Source organism: Microchirus variegatus (assembly GCF_963457635.1).
Source record: "Microchirus variegatus genome assembly, chromosome: 20".
NCBI classification, from domain to species: domain Eukaryota; kingdom Metazoa; phylum Chordata; class Actinopteri; order Pleuronectiformes; family Soleidae; genus Microchirus; species Microchirus variegatus.
The window spans coordinates 15477860-15501588 of record NC_139821.1 but is presented as its reverse complement, the minus strand read 5'-3'; the positions used below and the strand labels follow the sequence as shown (position 1 = coordinate 15501588).

The window sequence follows — 23729 nt, the reverse complement described above, 5'->3', positions numbered from 1 at the left end:
GAGCTTCTTTGAGTCTCCAAACATCCATTTAATACTTACAGTAATGCAATAATAATATCAATAGTCAGAGCTGTGGTGCTTCTGACTCTCAGTGTCCCACAGCTGTGGCAGTAGCAACCGTATATCAGTTCCTTATTTCATGACCTTAGCAGAACTGCAAATGAAGATCCTGTACAATATTTTTGGCTGTTCCCATGCCGAGCTTCACCCCTAAATTACCCAGCTGTGTTAGCTTGTGTATGCGAGCAGATGCTCATGTCTGGATCTATTTCAACTGCTTCCTCTTCTTTGAGTATGTGTCCCTTCATGCAGAATTCAAAAATGACTCCACCAAGCCAGTGCATAACTGCCCCCATAAAAGCTATGCTTGTTGTATAGCTGCTGTTGAGCTTTATCTCCAAATGATGTTCAATGTGTTTGAAATACACAATGAATGGTCTTGAAAATGCATTTTTTGTTTGGTTCTCATAAAATGACAAAGATCATACGATGGACTCACATTATTCTTTGTTTGTGCAGAGATCAGGAATGGCAATCTAAAGAGCATCCTGGGCCTCTTCTTCATCCTATCGCGCTACAAGCAGCAGCAGCAACAACAGCAGCAGTACTACCAGTCCCTGGTGGAGCTCAGCCAGCAGACCAGCAGCACTGCACCATCCGCCAGCAGCCACAACAGACAAACACAAGAGATGCAGTCCAGGTATGTATTACACTGCCGATGCTCATGTGGTTGTGATATAGTACATTGTTGGGTCTCGTGTGGGGCAGAGGTAGTCTACAGGTCAGCGAGGTAAGCTCATGTCACTGGTTTGCATTAACTAACCCATTATTTTGCAGACGCATGCTAGAAGAGAGGTTGCCGGGTTTATTGCTTTTGGATGCTTAATTGGGTCCAGTTCGAGCTTTTGTAAACCATAAATCTATAAGACCAGATTTCCAGAGGAAATAAGTAACAGCTTTCATGAAAGATGTTTCCCATTAAATGTTCACTTGGTTTCTGCTGCATCAGCTGTTTTTCAGCATGTTAATGCAGTCTTAACATTAAAATGTGTCCCCGCAGTGGCAGAGGGGTAAAGCACAAGATTATGCAGCAATTAACAATTTTCCTATACTGTAGCTTTGCCTGAAGGTCACAAATAATGTACATACACACACATTTTTACACTTATGTTTATCACTTTAAGTATCTGCTGCTTTAGACTCAGTCTTCCTCAGTTTCCAGTCTTTATGTTAAGGTTTGTTAGCAAGCTGATACATAAAATACAGATATGAGAATATTAACCAACTTCTCATTTACTTAAGCTCTCTACCAAAAAGCAAATTTAGAGTATTTCTGCATAATAAGTGAAAATTCAGCTGAATTTTGGGTGGCTGCTTATAGAGATGAGCCGATATGATACTCGGTATCAGTCCAATACCGAAAACAATTTCATACACCCTACATATAATATAAATGTATGACTTGGAGCATTATGTTTTTTAAATGGTGGTATAGGTTTAAGCTTAAATAGCTTAGTAGATTCCTTAATAAACTTCATTAATATAAAAGATGTCAAAATATTGTATTGGTGTGATATCAGTATTGGAAATTTTCAAGATTGTGATATCGGTATTGGTATCATACTCAAAGTGTTGTCCTTCTTAAGTCTCGTCAAAGTTTTGCTTAGTTTAATTCTGCTAGGTTTTCACTTTGTTAATATTTTCATTATTAGTGGTCATCATCATTGTTATTATTATTCATTACACAGTGTAAGCGTTGGTATAATGACAGCTGAGCAGGAAAAGGCAGGAAAGGCAAGGGTATTTCCCTGTGTGATGCAAATAGATGGAGCAGGTCTTAAAGCAGCGTCTAAATTGCTTGACATGCCGTACATGAACAACATTCCGACTGACTAGATCGAGTTACGACTCTGTTTAGCCATGCTTTGCGTGCATTTGTGTGTCTGTGGGGGTCGTTAAGGTACAGTGTGGAAAATCATTGCAATAAGAGCAGACAGTGTCGAGAAATGAGTAAGTTGATATTATTGTCAGGAGCTCCAGCTTTACTTTGTCTGGACGCTGTACGTCGTAAATGCATTGTGCAATTGTAAATTTAAGGGCACAGCTGCCTCTCCCCACCAACACCAACAGGTGGAGAAGCACTGCACTGCATCACCCCGATAAATAATGCAATTCCAGTACTCATGAAGTAATTCCAGAAGCGATTCTCTTTGTCTTTCAATCAAACAAAAATCTGAAAACATGTTTTTTTTTTATGGAAGATCCCTGTGCAGTGGCTCAATTCATTTCCACGCAGACCCTGTGCCCTTGTTGTCTGCAGCTCCAGTAATGTCTCACTGTCCTCTCACTGTCCTGGACTGATGAGTTAATCACTTCTGAATGCTGAAGGCCACAGTTGAGGTCAGAGAAACCAAACTGTGTCTGACAGTGATAAAGTCAGTCATTAATCTGTGAATTTTTCGCAGATGTCTGGAATATTCAACCTCCAACAATCTGTAAATCTGTGACGGTGCAACATTCATTCTTTTTGTACCACTTTATTCTAATCCCGGCTGACATAATGCAAAAGACAGGGCACACCCTGGCCAGGTCGCCATTCCATCGCAAGGCCAACAAATAGAGACGAACAACCATCCGCTCTCACACATCTACAGCCAATTTAGAGTGTTCAATTTACCAACAATCTGCACCTTTGCTTTAGACTGTGGGAGGAAGGACAGCCCATGCACACAAAGTAGCTAAATATGAAATTGGGGAGTTAGAAGTATTTGGTTTTAAACATTTGGTCCAGTACTGGATTCATATTTCGCTCAATAACAAAAGTATAGAAATGGCTCTCCTCATTTCCCAAGAAGCACTGTAGCTATAATGTGTGTAAGATGAGATGGGACTTTGGGCCAATTCCAATTCCTATCTTAACCCTCAAGCTCAACCCTTAATTTTAACTGGCCCTCAAAACCAAGTGTTGAGGTTTATTTTGTCACTTAGAAATGGGACACCCCTTAAATGCAGATACGTCTTCAGACTGTGGGGGGCAGAATAATGCGAAAGCTGCGTCCAGTCTGTCAACTCCAAAAAAGGAGAAGAACACATTTACATCACGATTATTTATTACGATCCGTTTGTCAGTCAAGTTATTACATTTACATTTACATTTAGGGTAGGTTGTCAGTTAGTAATAAGATGATACTCATACAAATACCACAACCACAGACATATTCAGCTGACAGTTACTGCACACCACGGCTTATTAAAAAGTAAACCATAGCAAACGATCGCGTGTCCGCACCGGCCAGCTATTGACAAAAGATCGTAAAATAAAAATAAATGTTACGCAACAATGATGTCAGTAATCCATAATATGGGCCTAAACTAAGATAATACAATGCTTTTCATAATTTTTTATATCTCTATTAACAAAGAAAATACTTAATTTGTAGTGCACTCGTTTCACTGCTTTCGACGCCATCTTTCTTATGTCAAAACACGCTATGCATTCTGGGTAGCCCTTGCTCCCAAGGGTGGTCTCGGAAAATCTCAATATTGAGGGCGATACAGCCCTTAAACTAACTTAATTTTTCTGAGAATCAGGACAGCACTTGCACTAGCGGGAGCGCGCATTTTTGAGATTGAGGGTTAGGCAAGGAATTGGAATTCACCCTTTGACTCAGTCCTGCTCTACTGTTGCTTTTATTTTTACTACCGGCACATGTTACATGGCTGAACATCAGCTTCAGATTCAGTCTATATGCATTTGGGGCAATGAAGAACAGGTTATACAAGAATCATCGCCAGTTCTCAGTGAATATCACAATATCAGTATTGCGTCTCGCTGAGAAGAGATGTTGGCCTTTTTAAAACTAATATATTTCAGAGCAGTGTTGCATACAGATATGTAGGACACAGAGATGCCACATCTCACATCTTGTTTGTTGTGTCTAGACTGCTTGAAATTGAGTTTTTACGAGGAATGCGCTGCATAACTTGAGACCACGGCACAAATTGAATGGAATCACGTTTTTTTTTTGTTGTTTTTTTACTTTGCTTTCTCTGCTATTTTTGTTGACCGTATCAACATCGAATTATATTACTGATGTCTAATGTTCTTCTGCTTGAGCTCACACAAAGGACTTCTCTTCCTTATCACCCGGTATTCAAAACACTGAGATGAAAAACTTGTAGCTGAGTAGCTTCAGTAAAATATACGAGAGAAAGCAGAAGACTGGATGTTTGGAATTAGTGACGCTGTCATTTTCTGATGAGACGCACGTTCCCACACACTCCCACACTGACACATATTTGGAGTACTGCACATCTACTGTTGCAGTATGGTGAGCTTTCTATAGACAGCACCTGCTGGCCTTGCTGGTGTCTTGGATAGGGTATGGGGATGTGTGTGGATCTGTGTGTGTGTCAAAGGGGAACTCCCATTGGTCAGATTGAGACAGACTGGAGCCACAGGAGTTTTTCAGAGCTCTAGAAGGCAGGGGCCCCCCAGCCAGGCAGGGCACAGCAAACCCTCCCTCTTTAACTCACCATGTCCCGGGGTGAACACGATGACCCCCTGGTCCGGCGCTCCTCGCGCCTGCCCACCGCCATTTCTCGTGACAGGAAGAGTCGTTTGCCTTATGGGAGAGGCAGCAACCTGAGCAAGCCTGACTCGTCTCCTAGGTACAGTTGTAGTCTGAGCTGTGTGTGAAGTAGTAGTAATAGTGGCAGTGTTGCAGTAACGTGAAAGATTTGGATTATTTTGGAGGTCACATGGTGATACGAGGAGAATGGATTATGAACTGGTAAATAGTTTGCTTCCAACAGCCTGGTTTTAATTGATTGTAGCTCAGTGTGGACGGGTACTTTTACCACTTTTGTGCAGATTCTGTATGTATTGAAAATATTCAAATATATATTATATTTATTTATATTTATATTGCAGTTGCAATCAATATCACATGCATGCCTACCACAGTGTTGTGTACTATTAGTTGGAGGTCCTACACTCTTAGAAATAAAAGTGTTGAGTAGAACCATATAAGGTTCTTCCGCTTGTCCTCATAGGAGAACCCTTTTTAGTTCCAGGTAGAATCTTGTATAAAGGTTCCACCTGGAACCATTAGTGTTACCAAGAACCCTTGAAAACCCCTTTCCTGGGGAAAGGGGTTTTCAGAAGCAAATAGTTCCAGGTAGAACCTCAGCCCTTGTAGAAGGACCCTTTTGGAACCCTTATTTCTAAGAGTGTAGTGATGTTTGGTGTATGTTTAATTCAATCAAAATGACAGACTCTTCCTCCACCTCAGTCTCCTTCTCACCACCACCAGCCCATCCCTTTTCCTTTTTCCTAAGCCATGCGTTTGTGTCTTTTGTTGTCTTTTTTTTTCCACATTGGAAACTATTTCAAATGTTGTGGGCTGGCATTCCAGGCTGTGGACTCAACACCTCTGCCTTCATTGAATTGGTGAGGAGGGGTCGGGAAGAAAAAGGTCATATAAAAGTGTTGTCTGCTGCAACACAAGCTTACCTCTCCAGCCTTTATTGACTTAAAACCCTTGTTCCTCATCATTAAACATTGCTCTATGTATAAAAGAAAGCAAAAGGATGAAACACTAACTAAAAAAGCTATGTGAAGCACATGTTAAAGTGCAAACGATGTGCAGAGTGCTATTTAGGACATAAAACAAAAACAACAACTTATGGGGACTGAACTGTGATGTGAACAGTGAAGGGTTCGGGAAGTTATGGAGGAACATATCTCGTTGCCGGGCACCATTAACGGACATGTCATGTATCATATAGCACATTAATAGCATGATCCAGAGACACTCGCCACTATAATAGGAAACTGCCGTGAACTGGCTTCCTCTGGGTTCTGCTGTCTGGGCTCTGCTCTCTGGGCTGAGGTAAATTAGCATATTCTACAAGGTCAATTACTTATACACAATGACTCGGCACCTCAGCATAGATGGTTTAAAGGTGAAGTTCATTGTCCAGAGGGAAAGATATGAGTACTAACAGTGTGTGTGTGTGTGTTCTTGTATGGGCATCTTTGTGAACGCCCAAAAACTTGTATACCTAAGGAAGTGAGGGCATTTTAGGCTGGCCCTCACATCCTGACACCCCTAAAAATTTATTTTTCAGGGTTAAGTCCTGGTATTAGGGTTACAATTAGGTTTAGTTTAAGGTTTAGTTTAGAATTAGGTTTAGGCACTTAGTTGTGATGGTTACAGTTAGGGTAATTGTTAATTTGATTTTACCTAAATGAAATGCAAGCCTTCAAAATTTCACCTGTGAGCTTAGGGTTATCTTAGAACGTGTAATTCCACGTTTTGTGCTTAAGTCATGAGAAAGTAGCAGCACGGAAACAAACATTGTTGTTACCGGTGACATCTAGAGGCCACAGGTGCCTTTATTTGATAAGCTAGCAAACTTTCTCAAAAAAAACATCAACATTCACCACATCAAGATGGATAAGAAAACAAACTACTAAATTATCAATGTATTCACTTCTCTCAAAATTTAATTTATTCAACGTCTAGGGTTTATATTTATTTTCAATCAAATAACAAGCTTACATGATTGATTATGCTGTCGTCTCTCACTGCTCACACCATTTTACATTCACTCTGTTGAGGGGCAATAAAATGCATCAAATGTTGAGAATTCAAATCTATCTGCAGTTTAAAGCAATGTTAAAAAATGGATGTGATGACTGCAGTGCGTCATTCAGCCAAACAGTATAGGTAGTTTATTGTCACTGACCAACGACAAACCAGCAGCCCACAATCGCAAAACAGAGAACAGACTTGTTCCTCGTTTGCCGGAGGAGAAGAACGTCAGAACAGACTGCTGGTGTTGGGTGCTTCCTCCGTGCTGCAGCTGAAAGTGCAGCAGCTCCACTGCTCCGGTCATTGTTGAGGACTGTTTTCAGATACTGCTCGGCTTTTTTTTGTTGAGCTGCAGCTCTCCTCAAGAGAAACTGATTGGCAAAGCTCAAGTGTCTCCTCAGCCTTTCTAAGCTTTGATTCATCTTATCAACACGGAAGGATTTGATACAGTATTCACTTGAGGCAAGATATTTATTTATTTATGCATGGTCAATTTTCTGTGATGAAACTGTGAAAACTGCTATTGAAATGCATTCTCTCAGTGATTGTAGTCTTTTTTTTTTCTTTTTTTTTTCATGATTGTAGTTGGAATAATATTGTGAAAAAGTTTCCAAATTTTCAGTGCACTGGAAAAGATGGTAGTGACAGTAAAGTACAGTACATGTGGACTGATGAGGAAACTAATATTTATTGATTTATAGCTAACAATCTGTATTATTACAACAAATGATGGGGAGCAGCGATGAAATGCAGCCAAGTATCAACGGCCTCAGAGGCAAATGCTTGGCAGCCTTTATTGTGACCCAGACTTTACACTTTTGCAGCTCATTATCCTTATCCTGGTCAACTAGTTTCCCACTATTGGCTCAACAGTAGATGGAAACACACATATAAATGTGTATTTTTCTTTTGCCAAACATTTTGAAAAGTCAGCCAAAACCTGTGTTACATTTGAATGGAAACCAGGTTATTGTCAGCAGGAGGTTTGAGTGAACATTTCAAATGAAGCCAATAGCTTCTGTTTGTGTGTGTGTGTGTGTGTGTGTGTGTGTGTGTGTGTGTGTGTGTGTGTGTGTGTGTGTGTGTGTGTGTGTGTGTGTGTGTACTTGCGGCATACTGAGGACTTTGTTGGTTTTCCACCAACAAAGTGAGGACATTTTTACAAAGTGAGGACATTTTGGCCGGTCCTCACTTTGTCTTCATTGAAATCACTTCCTTAGGTTGTAAACATGCTGAGGTCCTCAATTTGGTACACAAACCCTGTTTTCCTGCCCTGGTGTATCACACACCTTTTGCTCTAGGGCTCCACCTGCAGACATTTTATGGTACTGTACCCAGTAGTTCTTTATAGATGTCATCCATGAAGTAGATATTTGTAATTGTGTTGATTTATAAAGTGGAAATGCTGGTCCTCACTTTGTCAGCACTTTTACCCGGTCCTCAGTATGCAGCAAGTACAAGAATGTGTGTGTAACACGCATTTTTTCACGAGTTGTTTTTGTGATAACATCAGCCATAAAAATATGTCTTTGAGGTACATTTTTTCGAGCTAAAAATAATATACATACTGTACCTCTATGGTATTAGGAATTAACTTTCAATAGAGGGTCTGTTCAGTTAGTGTGTGCGATATACAACAGAGAGAGATACTCACATGTTTGTGAGTCATATAGTTCACACAGGCCATTACACTTTAGACATTTACACACGGCATTCCTAACTGGTCTTTGACTTCAGGGTGGTTTTACATATGATGACCTCTTTGTTCATAAAGCACTCTACATTAGCTTAACTACTTCCTGTCAAACATTTTACAGCCCACCTGTAACGGCCCATTTTAATTCCTGTGAATGACTAACAGTGAGTGTTGGGCAATAAACGGTGACGTGACTGGTGCTGTGGGCTTTTCCTAAGCCTCTGCCTAGTGTGTGTTGTGCGTTCTGGGGTTTTTTCTTCAAACAGTGCAGCCACGAAATTGAATGCCAAAGTGTTTTGTTTTGTTTTCGGCTATTTAATGTCGGCGGCTCTATAAATGGACGTTATTGGTTTAGTCATACGCATGTGGTATTAAAAAACACCAAATTAAATATCTGATGGCATGATCCCGTTCGTAACAATGTGCATCTTCCTGTCTTTGTTTTTCTCCTGCTGTCTCTATCTTTGCCTCTTAGAAATAAAAGTGCCAAGTAGAACCATATAAGGTTATTCGGCTAGGAGAACCCTTAGTGTTACCAAGAACCCTTTTAAAACCCTTTATTCAGGAAAGGGGTTTTAAAGGGTTCTCTGGATCAAAATGGTTCTTACTGGAACAATTAGTGTTACCAAGAACCCTTGAAGACCAGGTTCCAGGTAGAATCTCAACATTCCAGTTATTTACAATTTACTGCACAAAATAGTGTATTAACAATTTAAAATGAAGAAAAATTAATTTGCACACGAATACCAGATTGTGTGTGTTAAATTTGAAATTTAAACAGCATAAAACATATTTAAAATAACATTTGTGAGTTTTTGTCCTAAACTTTTTCCCTTTCTCACGACAAAGACGCTGATTCGCCAGCTTTCTGCATCAGCGTGAGGGAAATTACCGTAATAACCACGTGTTGGCTTTGATGCGTAACTGGTCAGCTTTCAGAAACTGTTTTTTTTTCCAAAAGCACAAATTAAAGACGTTTCCTCTGTGATACATTCGGTGTTAAAGGGTTAAGAAACTCCAACCTGGTCTCAGATCTTGTCTAACTTGTCTTAAGAGTATGTCCTCCTCTCTGCTCTCTCCTCAGTCTGACAGCACGATATGCAAGTCCTCCGGGCCACAGTGGAATAGGGTCACCACAAAAGAAGAACACAAGGTAAATACAGCACACATTTCATGTCAATTTTGATGAATCCATACAGTTTCCCATATTCTGAATTGCTTGTTGCCGTGACCTTTTCCACGTATTTCCATGTCACATCGTATTTTGATCATTTACATCATATTGAGTGATAATCAAAGGGAAGTCAGAGGTCAGCCACAGAACAGCTGATAGTGATTCAGTGTTGTTTTTCCTCCTAAAGGACACTGTGCATAACGGCACAGTCACCAGACCAGTCACCTCATAGTTACAGGATCCGTGAGGAGTTCATTATAACATTCCCTTGTACCTTTTCAGCCCAAGACTTATCAGCCTTATTAAACATAACCTTTTCAGTTTTGAACACCCGCAGTGTGATAGAGCTTTTCTGGAAATAATCTTTTGGCATTGTTCTCATTAACGTCAAGACTGGTGCATTCAAAATGACACATTTAAATGTAAATGTGGGAGCAGAGGATTTCTTTCCATGCTACTGTAGTAGATGTGAGTAATGTGCAAGTAAGCAAGTACTGAGCTTGAGTTAAACAGGCTTAATTGTACCAAATTCATTTTCGGACATAGTAAAGAAAGAAACTCTGAAACTCACCGACCAAACTCACTTAAGAAAACAAAATGTCAGTCACGGTTTGACTGACAGGTAAAGGCTACAGAAGTTTGACGCAGCACTAACACACTCCCTTACAAACATTGCCAGAATCACCATAAGGAAATTAAGAATTGAATGCAAAGCTCTTTAGAGAGGTTGTTTATTACACTTGAAGTTTTCCTTTCTGTCCTTTGAGAATATCTCTTTCGCAAACCTTGGCAAAGCAGCTGCTGTTAAATCAGCTTCCACTGATGGTAAACTCTCTGTGTCAGCTCTGCGCTGTAGCTAAGAGTTAGGGAACCACAGGCTTCGACTTCTGCAAAATGTTGTGTGATGTTTTGTAACTTCACCATCGCATACAGACAGAAGTGTAAAGATGGAAAGGTAGAAATACGTTGCACATATGTTCATATCAGACATGCACCCACAAATCTGCCCTCACATACACACACATGCACACCCAAGAGTGCAGTTGTCTAATGCTTTGCAGCATTTGTTCCAGCTCAGAGACTGTGTGAACCAGCGTGCTGGCAAATAATTCCTCTCCAGCCGCTACTGAGCAATGGCAAAAATGCTGCAGCCAGCAGCTCCAACCCTATGGGTGGTAATCTCCCTGCTCACATCACTGACATCAATCCTCAATGCTGCAGGAATTTGCTTTTATAATTCCTGCACACAGCAAACAAACAAGAAGATTAAGACATTAAGCAGTTCTTACAATTGATGTATTTCTTATGTGCCATTTAAGATGTGCTCTTTATATAAGATTTAGTTTCTTAGCTTGAGCTAAACGAGTCATTTTTCCACTTGTTTTGGTTTGTCCTAACACGTGTGAAAACATAACCACTGTGTTGTCTTCATTGTCTTCCCAGAGGAAGTGCTCTTTGCTATAATTGTACTTCTCTGTTCACTAAAGTGAAGTATAATGGTTCCGTGTTTGTTTGGTTAGCGGAGTATTAGAAGCTGTGTCATTCATATTTCAGATCCACATAGTGGTACAAATCCTGCATGCATGCATACAGCTTTACTGCTTTCCAGGTCGGTCATTGATTTCTATTCATGTTATTCCATAATTAGCATAATTTTGACACTTGGGGTCTTGTTGTAATCTGTCACAATAAACACAAAGCTAAGTCAATGTTTAATTGATTTTTCTGAAAATACATAAATGAATGCACATTACTAACCATCCCATTAAGGGAGAGTAGAAAATACTCCTTTGCTTTGTGCTCCAGAAACAGATGCTCCTTTGTTAAGTGTAACCAAGTACCTTCCTATGTCCTAGCACATAGTGTAGATCATCAAGTAGTAGTAGTATCATCAAGATAACACGGTGTGGTGTGAAAGCCAGACAGTTGCTTTGCATTCTGGCAAACAGAGGGTATTATTATAGGATACGGATGTGGAGGTGCTGGTTTAAGCCCCCCACACACACTCACTGGCAAGACTCTGGCCGAAAATGAGTAGAAAATGCTCTCCCGTCTGCAGCACCTTTTTATAAAGGTTCCACCTGGAACTCTTTTAGAGGGTTCCACCAAGAACCCTTTCAAAACCCTTTATTCAGGAAAGGGGTTTTAAAGGGTTCTCTGGATCAAACTTGTTCTTACTGGAACCCTTTCTTCTGGGTTTTCAGAAGCAAATGGTCCCAGAACCTCCTTTTGGACCCTTTTGGAACCCTTATTTCTAAGTGTGTAGTCAGTGACTGACCGTCTGAATAATTTGATGTCCAGATCCTCTCCACATACACTTCAACCAAGTCTGTTCTAAAACAAAATCACTGTCCAGAATGACCATCTTATTTCCCTCTACAGATTCATTGTGCCAGGGCATTATCACATGCATTTTGGAAGATGAAAGTATCTGATGATAAAAGGGACTGAATTGCGGCAATCTCTCTCCTTTTTCCCCCCACTATGCATCTTTCATTTTCTGTTGTCTGCATCTGCAGACTCTCCTGCTCTCTGCATCATCTCCCCATTCCTCTTTTTTTCCTCCTTTCTTTCAATGTCATTATTGATAATTTTTAATTTATTTCTGGTTGCTTGTTTCACTAAACCACTATCAGTGCAGTTGTGAAGGGGTTGTGTTTCCTTTTGAACACCACAATTCGATAGCTCTCTTGTTTGCTCCGCTGCATTCTTTTGCCCTCTCTCTCTCTTTCTCCCTCTCTCTGGCTCTCTGTGTTAGTGTAGCAGTCCATCTGTTTGAGCTGAGGGACTTCCTCTGGCTGCAGCTCAGTGAGATCACCCAGGCAGAGCACCAAGACTCTGCTATGAGACCTGGATTAGCATCTGTGAACACACTGCTGTCTGCAGTCTGTTGTCACCAGTGCAGATGTACAGTAGAGTGTAAAAGCAGCATGTGGAATATTCAGCGGGACTTAGTGTTCAGAACTGGCATTGTTTCTGCTTCTCATTGTCAGGTTTTTGCCTATTATCTTTTTATCATCACGTATATCACATAATGTTTGCATTTCACAGTACATGAGCTGACTTACCGCAGGTATAGCTTAACCTCATGCTGTGAACATGATCCAATCACCTTCAGCTTAACCCCGCGTGAGACTCCTGATATCAAAAAATGACCTGCTGAGCTGATTTGAGTAGATTCAAAGAGAGCAGGATGAGTTTGAGACCACAGTGATTGAGGAGGGACATTAACTGTCAGGTTCAATATTTTGCTAAATCAACTTTTTAATCATTTAAATACGTATATTTGGGACTCTGTAGGTCCAGTCGCCGAAGTGTGAAAAAAGATGACTCACTCATGTTTTTGCGGTCCTCCTCAGTCTAAGTACAGGAGATAAAACACATGATGTTGACTTCCGCACTCACTGGGAAGTCACAATGCACTAAATTCCTGGAATTGTTGTCTCGCGGAGCTCCGCTTTGTCCGTAAAACACGCGAGAGAATGCTGACGAGGGCAAAGGTATCCGAAAACCGGAAGTCTGCAAAGTTCCAGCCTCAGAGGATTTATCTGTCCAGTGGATGCATGTTATATATGACGGCAATGTGCCTGCTAGAGCCTGCAAATGATCACTTTTCCAAATGCTAACTGCTGTTAGCTCCCGGTAGCCTCTGTGGCTGATGTCATTTCCTGTCCCTTAAGTTTTGTTTTACTTTTTTTAAAAACATTTTAAGGTGGACCTAAAGAGATACTACTAAACAGAGCGTTCTGAACAGGGCTGTTTTGGCAGGGTGATTGAACTGCTGTGGTGCTTCATCCTTATGGTATTTTGACCAAAGCATGTCACAGACATGTTCATTAGGACACCAGGGAACTAGTTTAACTTGGAGAAATAGGGTATAATAAGAGTCCTTTAATGACTGTAAACAGGCCAGGTCTCATTCCCAAGCAGCTTTCTACTGGTTTTTATTTACAAACGGCGTCATTTTCCACAGACTGTGGCTCAGTCAGGTGACAGATGATGAACTATGAGTCCTGCACCTTCTGAGACCCTGGATGCTTTATCATTTGAACTGTTAATTTTGGATTTGGGATAGAATAGAACAATATCATGGGGCATTGCCCTTCATGTTCACAGCAGTCATAATGGGAGCGTGTGTTGTATCAGGTGCATCTTTTAATAACAGGTCTGTGTGCTCTGTAAAAGTAACAATGCAATAATGTCTCTTTACTTACAAAAAAAAACTGTCTGGAACCAGCCACATACAATGTTTTATTTCGTCAGTTATCACAATAAAATCCAATTAATTCATTGTAATAAATTGGATTAAAAAGACAAGTTTCACAGACAAAATGTTGCTTTCAAGAATTTCAGATGTAGTATTGTTTGTCATGGGATAACAGCAGAATAAACCGTTTTGTTTTTTTCACGTCATCTCGTTTTCACTTCAGTATAAAAATATTCCAGATACATGTTTCTGGAAGGAACATAAGGGGCTTTTAATTCTGCTATGTAACTGACCTACATTTTGAAATGAGGAGGGATACTCAAGGGAAATAAAAGACCCTGACTTTATACTCCGTCTATTGATCTGGTCACTCTGTGGCTTTATTTTTTAATCATTTACTCTGCTGTCGACTCATGTTCATATATCCTGGAACGCATCAGTGTGTTTCTTTACAATCGCAGATGCTTTTTATTCATGTGTTTGTTTGTTTTTTACTATGTAAAGGCCTTAGGGATAGAACAGAACATTGCACCACTAAGCGTGTGACCACTAACAGGATTCCGTCATAAATAAACTCAGCAACCTCCGACATCTCGGCTGCATCTGCAACACAGACTTGAGTGACATATTCAGCATAGCGGATCGATTATCGTGGTCAAAAGACACGAGGACAGCTTTTTCAACACGAAGACAGAAAGGGAGCACATTTTTTGATTTGCCTCAAGGTTTCATCTTTTTTTTTATTAAACAGCACTAGCCTATGAATGGAAAAACCCACATCACTCTGATCCAAGCAGCTCGCATCATAGTTTGTGTGTGTGTGTGTGCGCGGGTGTGTGTGTTTGTGATGTGTCTTGTGACACTTTTTGATTGGATACCACACAACTATGCTTATGAAAGAGGAAACAAAAACGTATATTGAATGCATACGGTGATGTAAAATGTGATCTTTGGAACAGTTTCCTATATAAAAAAAATCTAGTTTTAGCCACTGATGCAAAGAAATAGATTGAAGCAGCAGAGGTCGACAAGTAATCGTCATGGTCCTTGAACTCGTTGGAAAATTAAAGGTACTAACAACAGGTTTTGATTATATAATTATTTTGACATTTGACACTGGCAGATATGACTCTTTACAGAAAGTATTGTGTGTTATACTGTGTGTGTAAATCTTTACATTGTCAGAAGAAATAAAAGAACAAAAGAGCTGCAGTATAGTGCAGCTTTCGTAACATTTCTTCTTTTTTACTCCCATAAAATGTAGTGATGAATCATATACAAACTGAGACGAGGCAAACTTTTTCATTTACTTCACCCCGATCAACCCACAAGGGAAAACACTCACACACAGAGAGAGAGAGAGAGAGTTTTTCTCTTCCAGCACTTCTTGATGTATTTTCACTTTACACTCTAATACATACAGAGCTAAGCATTAGTATTCATGTCACAGTGGCAGAGAGCACTTACAGCGGCTCTGCTCTGTGTCCTGCACTACAACCAAACCTCAATTTTAATTTATCCGATCCTGAATTAAATCCACTGTCAACTATTTTTTGTCCATTTAAATGTTCAGCTGAAGCATATGTGAGACTTCACGAGTTTGACATATGCAAATCGGCCAAATATCTTTCAGAGTCACTGTGTATTTCGTATCAAAGTCCTTCTTGTTTGGCTACTCTGCCATGGTCCAGCAACGAAATACTGAAAACAAGAGAATTTGAATACTTTAAAAGGCAACGTAGGAAGATGCTGTCAGTTGAAGACCTTTACTGAAGGACACCATTTGGTTTTGACCCCCATCATTAATGAAATCACTTTAAGTAGAAGACAGATACATAAAGTACAAAAAACATTATATATTTTAATGTACATATGTGTTAACCCTTTAACACAGGGGTTCTCAAAGTTTTGATACCTGAGGGCCAATTTAGGAACCCAACATTGGACTGAGGGCCGCCAAAGGGGAAAAAAAGGGAAAAAAAGAGAGAAAGAAATATCATTTGTTATAATTTTAATGACCAGATTGCAGTTCTACAGTTTACACTTAATGGTCTGTATCCAGTAATGTCCAATAAACATTTAACAAGCTTAGTAGCTCCTGGATTAAAACTATCAACTGTAATTCATTGCGGGCCACCAGAAATGCTTCTGCGGGCCGCCATTGGCCCACGGGTTGCACTCTGAGAAATCCCTGCTTTAACACCTAAGCTTTAAAATGTTCCTCTGGACTTTATTTTGGCTTATTATAATCATAAAGGGCCAGGACATTTCCTGTTAGTAAGTTTGCCCATTTTCCCAGAATACTTTTTAATATCTGGCATTTATTTTAGAAAACAAAAAGTTTTATTTCGAAAAAGCATTGTATTGTAGTTGTACATGGACACCAGATTGTGCGTGTTAAATTTGAAATTTGAACAGTATAACACATAGACTTTGTCTGAACGTCCAAAAACAGGCCAACAAAATGGAACTCCAACTCTCTCCTCTCTGGTGACAAAGTTGCTGATTCGCAGACTTCCTGCAACAGCGGAAGCCAAATTATCGGAATAACCACGTTGGCTTTGACTTGCAACTTATCAGATTTCAGAAACTCTTGGAATTTTTACGATAGCACAAACTGCTGCATAATTACGGTAATGTAAAGTGCGCTTGCGCAAACGTGCCGTCTTCGATACGCTCGGTGTTAAAGGGTTAAAGCATGGACATTTTTCAGCATGGATTTTTCTAGCACCAGAAGTTAAGTCTATATTTATTGAAAACATTGCCTGATGCAAAGCTGCTCTAAAGACAGAAATAATACATCTCTGGTCGGTGAATACAATACTTGCCACTGTCAAGTCATCATAGCAAATACTATTTGTTCATCCTCCCGTTTCGTCAGTTAACATGCTTGCATTAACATATTTCTGTCACAGGAGTCTGCCTCATGTCGTTTTTTATAAACAACAAAAAGTTTAAAAAAGTTTCTTTTCCCGCAGGTTACCGGGGCCCTCCAGGGTTCCTGCTGCAGGCAGCGGGGCCTCCAGGAGCCCTGGCTCATCTAACCTCAACCGCCGCAGCCAGAGTTTCAACAGCATCGACAAGAGCAAGCCTCTTCAGTATGCCAGTGGTAATGACAGAGGTAAGAAAGTCCTGACAGCTTCATTACACACAGAATATACAGTATGGCGTTTGAAATCACACCCATTTGATGTTCTCCATCCCAGCCACATGATGGCACCACTGACTCAGAGCAGCGAAGCTCACTTCACCAGCCTTAACCAGGCTGCTGAATCACCCCAAACTCCAACTGAGTTACAATGGATGCCAATAAATGGAGGCGGCGACACATTTTCACAGCGTGGCCAGAGCCATTTTAGAGATGACCAAAGGGGCAAATTCAGGCAGCTGCTCTGCCAAGCATGATGAAGCTAATGAGAGTCATTTAGTTTTTGAGAAACGGTCTCACATTAGCTGAAAGTTAACAGCGAGAGAAAAATGTATTATTTAGAAGTAAATAGTTGTTTTAACAGCCTCTGTAACTGAAAACTGTTTTTAATGGCTCTCCCAAAAGCATTCAGATTTACTTTTGGCTCATTTACAATATTAATCATGATGTGTTGGCTTGCATACAGTCATGATAATAAAATCTAATGGCTTGAAGAGTAAACTTAACTCCATCATCTTCATTTAATTCTTCTGTGATGCGTCCTTTTCGGGCCATTTCTCACAGTGCAGTCAGGCTGTGCCAGAAAAACCTTCAGTTTGCTGAGATGAGACAGCAGGTGTTGGAGCTTCACCGCAGGGGGAGATGAAACCCTGTTATGGTCAAAAAGGAAAAGAGAAGAGAGAAAAATCAATTGTGGTGAAATGTCAGCGATGCAGCCAGAAACTTCAGGTAGCAGACAGACAGGGGGGAAGACAGCGAAACAGATACACCAGTTCATGTTCTCTCTAATGGGTATTTTCATTTTCACCTGCCACATTTTGCATTGTTTTATTTGACGGTAGAACCATATACTTTACGTTGTGCATCTATTTTTTTTTTCTGCTTGTAGCTTTTGTTTTATGCTTTAATCATTTGTCAACATCTAGTCTGTGCCTTTGTGTAATACAAAGCCCATGCTGACTTGACTATAGACATAGATATACTGTATACAAAGAAGTGCATGCACAAATAATACTTTTTTTTTACTATGCAGTAATGACAAATAGAGCTGAAACAATTAATCCATCCATTATCTACCGCTTTATCCTCCACCAGAGGGTCAGGGGGTGCTGTGCCGATCTCAGCTGACATAGGGTGATAGGCGGGGCACATCCTGGACAGATCGCTAGTCCATCACAGGGCCACATATAGAGACAAACAACCATTAACTCTCACTTTCACACCTATGGTCAATTTAGCGTGTCCAATTCACCTAATCCCCACATCAGCATGTTTTTGGACTGTGGGAGGAAGCCAGATAACCCAGAGAAAACACCCACACACGGGGAGAACATGCAAACTCCATGCAGAGGCCATTCTTCCAACCGGGGCTCGAACCCGTGGTAACCCTGCAAAGGCAAGAGCACTAACCACTACACCAATCGTATCGCCCAATTATTAATCGATTGCTAAATGAATCGTCAACTATTTTGATAATCGCTTAAAGGGACAATGTGTAGTATTTATGGGTTTATATAACCCAAAATCCACTTTTTTATACATATTATGTGCTCCTGCATTGTCTAGTCGGTGTATAATAGTTTTTGTTTCATTTTCGTAGTGTTTCAAAAAGTCATGTAAAATAACATGGTCGCGGGCCGTGGTTGCATAGCCACTGTTAGCAGCGAGACGCCATGTTTCTACCGGAGCCTGTAAGGACAAACGCGAGAGAACAAATCAAGCGTCGCTTTACTTGTAGCGGAAGTCCTGCCTCCGTAGCTTGCCCTCTCCCTCGCCTCACAAACCTCATCTGCTGACACGGAGAAAGACGACGAGGACGACATTTGACCTGCTGCAGACACCGTAGCGCTCAAGGAAGGGAGTGGGTGAGCAGAGGAGCAGTTCTTGTTGTAAATTTCAGCCTCTCCTCTGGATGTCACTATAAACTACTTACTTCACCTTTAATCAGTTTGAAGCTTTTTTCACGATTAAAACAAGATTTCTGATTGAAATCATTCAAACTGAATCATTTCGGTTTTTGAACAAAACAAGACATTCAAGAACAATTCCAGGTTTGACAAACACTGATCAACATTTAAAAAAACTAATAATAATAACGTTTTCTGACATTTTATGGTCCAAGCGATTAATCGATTAATCTGTGGATTATTTTCTCGATGATTCGATTACGAAAATAATTGTTTGTTGCAGCTCTAATGACAAAACACATGAGCAACTACTCGGTAGAAAAAGAAGGTAATATCAACCTGTGATTAATTTTATCAGTGTTTAAACATCAATTCAAACAATGACTAATTTAGGTACATGGATAAAAACAGTGGTTTGTCTGACAGTGCCATATAAAATCCAATTATCTTGCGAGGTGATAATGGTGAGTGGCTGACAGTGGTGTGACGTGGAGAGGTTTGTGTGTTATTTCAACAGACGTATATACTGTATATATGACACATATAGATGCAACCAGCCAGCGTCTCGGCCGGTATGTGTTTGTGTTAGCGCAGGGTCGAGGGTCCTTGGCCGCTGAGGCAAAAAAAAAAACCAGAAAGAACATTGTCTGTTGCCATGACAATGGCAAGTCACTGCTCAGTGAAAAATGTGGTGATGCTGTGAAAAGCCTCCGGCATGTGGAAAGAGGAGCTGGTGTGGGGAGGGGGGATAGGGTTGTCTCGAAGGGCAGGGTTAATTAATCAGTCAAATAGACAAACAGACACACCTTGTTGGACACTAATAATATTATAGATTGGAACACAACTCCCTTTTATTATATGATCAGAGGCAACACAGAAAGACAAAATCCAGGTGTAACATCACTTCACCTCCTCGTTTAAACTAAATCACAATAGCTCTGTTGGTGTGAGATCAGAACTGTCTCCTTTTTCACTTCCCTCATCTTATGAAGCTGCTAACGATGAGAGAAAAACAAAAGGTGTGTAAATTCACATAGAGTTCATGGTCGAAGACACAAATGTTAATCCTGTAGGACAGTGATTCCCAAAGTGGATTACTAATTTTCAGTTTTGTAATTTAGTTTTATATTGCTGTAAAATATGCACGGTGGATTGTAAGAAATACTGACAAGGTATTAAACAAGGTAATGGCGTTTTAATTAGGCGTTCTTTTACTTTTATGTGACATAATGACGCAAGTGTAAGACACTCAGTGATAAATTTGTTCATTTTAATACGTAAATAGTTATTCATGTTGATGGATAATTGCGCACTTTGAGAGTGAGCACTTTGGTGTAAAGCTCAAGAGGATTGATTGTATCACCGTGTTTTCATGAAAACAATAATATATATGTGAATTGTATTGATCCTATAGTCTAGATCCTACCTCTGTGTTGATCAGAGGTTTAGCTCGGGCCTCAGAGGATTCTCAGATTTCAAAGTGTGCCCCGGGCTGCACTCATGACTTTGGGAATAGCTGCTGCAGGATTATACTCTGTCTGTAATTCAGACCTGAACTGCAACATAAGGAAAAGACGTGTTGAATGACGATGTGGAGGAGAATAAATGCTCTCATCATTACAGATGTTTGCCATTTGTTCCATTTTGGTCAATGCCATGTAAAACAAAAAACATTTTCTTAGATTTTTTTGGTAACCTGACAGATTTCACTTTTCCCTTCATGGTACACTGGCACATTTAAGGGCATTATTTAAGGGTTCAACTGTTTTTAGAAATGGAAGTTGGTTGTCTCACCCCCTTCACCTGCCTGCAGGGCTTTAAGCTGCAAACTGGAGGTGACTCACAGTCAGCTGCACTCCCGCTCGCTGTGCTGATTGACAGCCAGGCAGACCCTCTGTCTAATGGTGTGTAACTTCAAACTGTCAGTACATCTCCTATAGCCGTCTATTCCCGCTAAATGTCTAATTCTGCCTGTCCCTTTACCTGCTATTTATCAGCACGGCTTTCTTCTTAAAAGAAGCTTCAGACTTTCTCACAGAAGGAGAGGCATTCCTCTCATTGATGTCTTGAATTTCTTCCTTTGAGAAGGAAAGATTCCTTCAAAAGCTGCAGTTTATGTTACAATGAGAACAAACGCTCAGGGAGACATTTCTGGTTTAGAGGCATAGACACGCAGTATACTCAGCATTTTTATGTTGACTTTTTCTCAAGAAGAAAGGCTCACTTGTCTCTTTCCTTCTGCAACACACAGCTGTTTATAGACAGCGAATGATCTAACTGTAAAAAGCAGCTGAGCTCAGGTCAACATGTATTGACATAAATACTCAAATCATAGGTGGTGGGATTTATTTCCATTGTCATGGCTACAACATGATGGTCTCTCCCTGATAACCACTGTGATCCGCCTGCAAACATGCTGTGACAGGCCTCTGTAGGAGGAGTGTAATTCAGGGGGGTGAAAGTTGCAACAGGAAGATACAGCGCATTAAATGCAACCTCCTTATTATTTCATCAGTGTAATGATAACAGTGAAGTAATCCGATTGATCCATCAATTGAAAATATCTTCTTTTAATTTTCACGAGCGTGAATTCCTCTCGAGGTTTGCTTTGTTGTAAATGTGTGTAAAACCATAGAGGAAGTCAGCAGAGGATTCAAATGTGACTTCTAAAGATTGTGCCGAAAGTTTTCCATTGTCAGAGCAAGAGCTCCAAAGTTTTTAAATCTTACCTGCGCTATACTTTTAAGAAATGTTCCAAAATATGGAACATTATGAGTCTTGCATATTAACCCTTTAACAAATGTCCGTCTGGACTTTTGCTTATTTTAACCATAAAAGGATCAGAAATTGTTCTTTTTTCAATATCTGGCAGTTATTTACAATTTATACTGTAGTTGTACATGAACACAAGATTTGGGCATGTTAAATTTGACATTTAACAGTTGAAAACATATTTAAAATAAAGTTTTTTGAGTTTATGTCTCAATGTCCAAAAACAGGCCAAAAATGTAAACTATGTGCAGGCATTTTTTTATTCCACTTTTTCTCCTTTCTGGCAAAGACACTGATTCGCAGATTCCTTCAGCCGTTGAAATCTTCCCGATAGCATAAACTAAAAGGGTGTTAAAGGGTTAATTACAGAATAAAAAGAAGTGCAGTAAACATCAAATCCTTGAAAGTAATTATTGTTTCCATGTTGTTGTTTTGAATGTCTTAATTGTATTATGCCATGTTAAAGAATCCCCTCTGTTTCTCTGATTGGTTTAGAAGCAGTGAGGGGCATCCCAGTACCCAGTGGGATGAATGGGAGCAGTATTGGTGGAACAGTTCCCACCAGCCTCAGTGGGCAGCAGCTGGCCTCTGCCATTCCCTCACCCACAGCCGGCAAGTCCTGGCGCAGCAAGTCCATGAACCTTAAACACAGTGCCACTTCATCAATGTTGGCAAGCCCCACGCACTCACCTTCCACCACTCCTTCAACCCAGTCCCCAGAAGGACTCCAGCCTCATGGAAGTGATGGATCAAAAATGGGGTCCCCACTTTGTGGCGGCCCCCAGAGGTCAATGCTGGATAAGTTCCGCATGATTAACCCTCGATCGGCTTCACGAGCATCGCCATCTGTCGCAGAGATGTCTCTGCAGGAGGAGGACGACCTGTCCGAGTACGGTGAGGACGGACTGACACCCACAGGGTCTGTGTGCAGCAGTGGCAGTAGCAGTGCTACAGCCAAGCAAATCCCCACCAAAACGCCTTCATCGTCCCTCACGCCACCTAGCAAGACTTCCTCTTCATCCCCCTCCTCCTCATTTTCAAAAGCATCTGCCAATGGCACTAGGTACAAAGACAAGGAAGACAAAAGCAGGTCTGGGAAACCTTCTAAGGACAGCTCTCCACCCAAAGAGGAGCGCGAGTCTTGTGCAGACTCCAACAAAAAGACATCCAAAATCGCTAGCCTCATCCCCAAGGGAGGGAAGCCATCGTCGGGTAAGAAAGATGGCGGCGCCTCCACGGCTTCCACTAGCATCCCAAAGCCAGGACTTAAAGCTCCCTCAACAGCAACAACAGCAAAGCCTCAGAGTCAGTCCCAGACCCAAAGTCAGGCTGCCTTAAACAGCAGCGGCAACCTACGGGGAGGAGACGGGGAGAAAGGTAAAATGACAAAGGGAGGGCAAGGTGGGAGTTTCTATATGCAGCGTTCCATCGGCGGCCCGGAGGGAAAACGAACCAGCATGACCTCCTCCACCAGCACCTCAGCGCTCTCTGGATCAAGTGGGATGCTCGGAGGAGGCGCGTTGGGCGGGAACGGAGTGGTTCAGCTTCCTCAGCAGCAGCAGCACAACCATCCCAATACTGCCACTGTGGCCCCCTTCATGTACAGGTGATGATGATGATGATGTTCTCGAATGTCTTGTTTTGTCCACAAACCAAAACGATTCAGTTTTTAATTATTTCTTTGTTATGTGGAGCAAAGATACCAGAAACTATTCACATTTAAGGAGCTAAAACAAGCAAAAACGCTTCAAACCGATTAATCGATTATCAAAATAGTTAGCGTTTAATTTAGTAATCGCTTACTAATCGATTAATTGTTTCAGCTCTCGATGGAATCCTTTACCACAGTTTCGCCATAGAGCTGAGATATTTACGCTTAATCTTAAAGTCATACCTGCACATACTAACACATGTGTCGCGTAGGACCTGTCGCTAGTCTTGGCATAGTTGATCTCAATCTTGTTGTTGGGGTTCAGGAACCAAATCAAAAAAAAAAGTTTGCACAAATATTGTGCGACGGTAACCCCACGTTGCGTGGGTATGAAAGATGTGAGTGAATGGGTGTGAATGGGTGAATGGGAACTGTAGTGTAAAGCAGCTTTGAGTGGTCATCAAGACTGGAAAAGCGCTATATAAATACAAAACCATTTACCAAATATTATGCTACAAACTCATCCCTGAACGATATATGGATGATTTGATTAGCTTAATTGTGTCAAAGCAGCA

The 23729-nt window shown here is 40.8% G+C and overlaps 1 protein-coding gene across 3 annotated transcripts in view; it reads left to right on the top strand.

Annotated features, from left to right (window-relative positions):
- The first annotated feature begins 611 nt into the window (after positions 1–611).
- Positions 612–23729, top strand: part of nav3 (neuron navigator 3) — a 99556-nt gene continuing 76438 nt past the window's right edge. For 2 of the 3 annotated variants that reach the window (XM_083906658.1, XM_083906656.1), the window contains exons 1-4: positions 4648–4793; positions 9380–9448; positions 16655–16797; positions 21999–23109. In XM_083906658.1, coding sequence (XP_083762784.1) covers positions 4762–4793; positions 9380–9448; positions 16655–16797; positions 21999–23109 — 1355 coding nt within the window. In that variant the 5' untranslated portion in view covers positions 4648–4761. Of the gene's footprint in view, positions 701–4647; positions 4794–9379; positions 9449–16654; positions 16798–21998; positions 23110–23729 lie in introns of those variants that run through there. The other variant, XM_083906657.1, reaches the window with a different exon arrangement.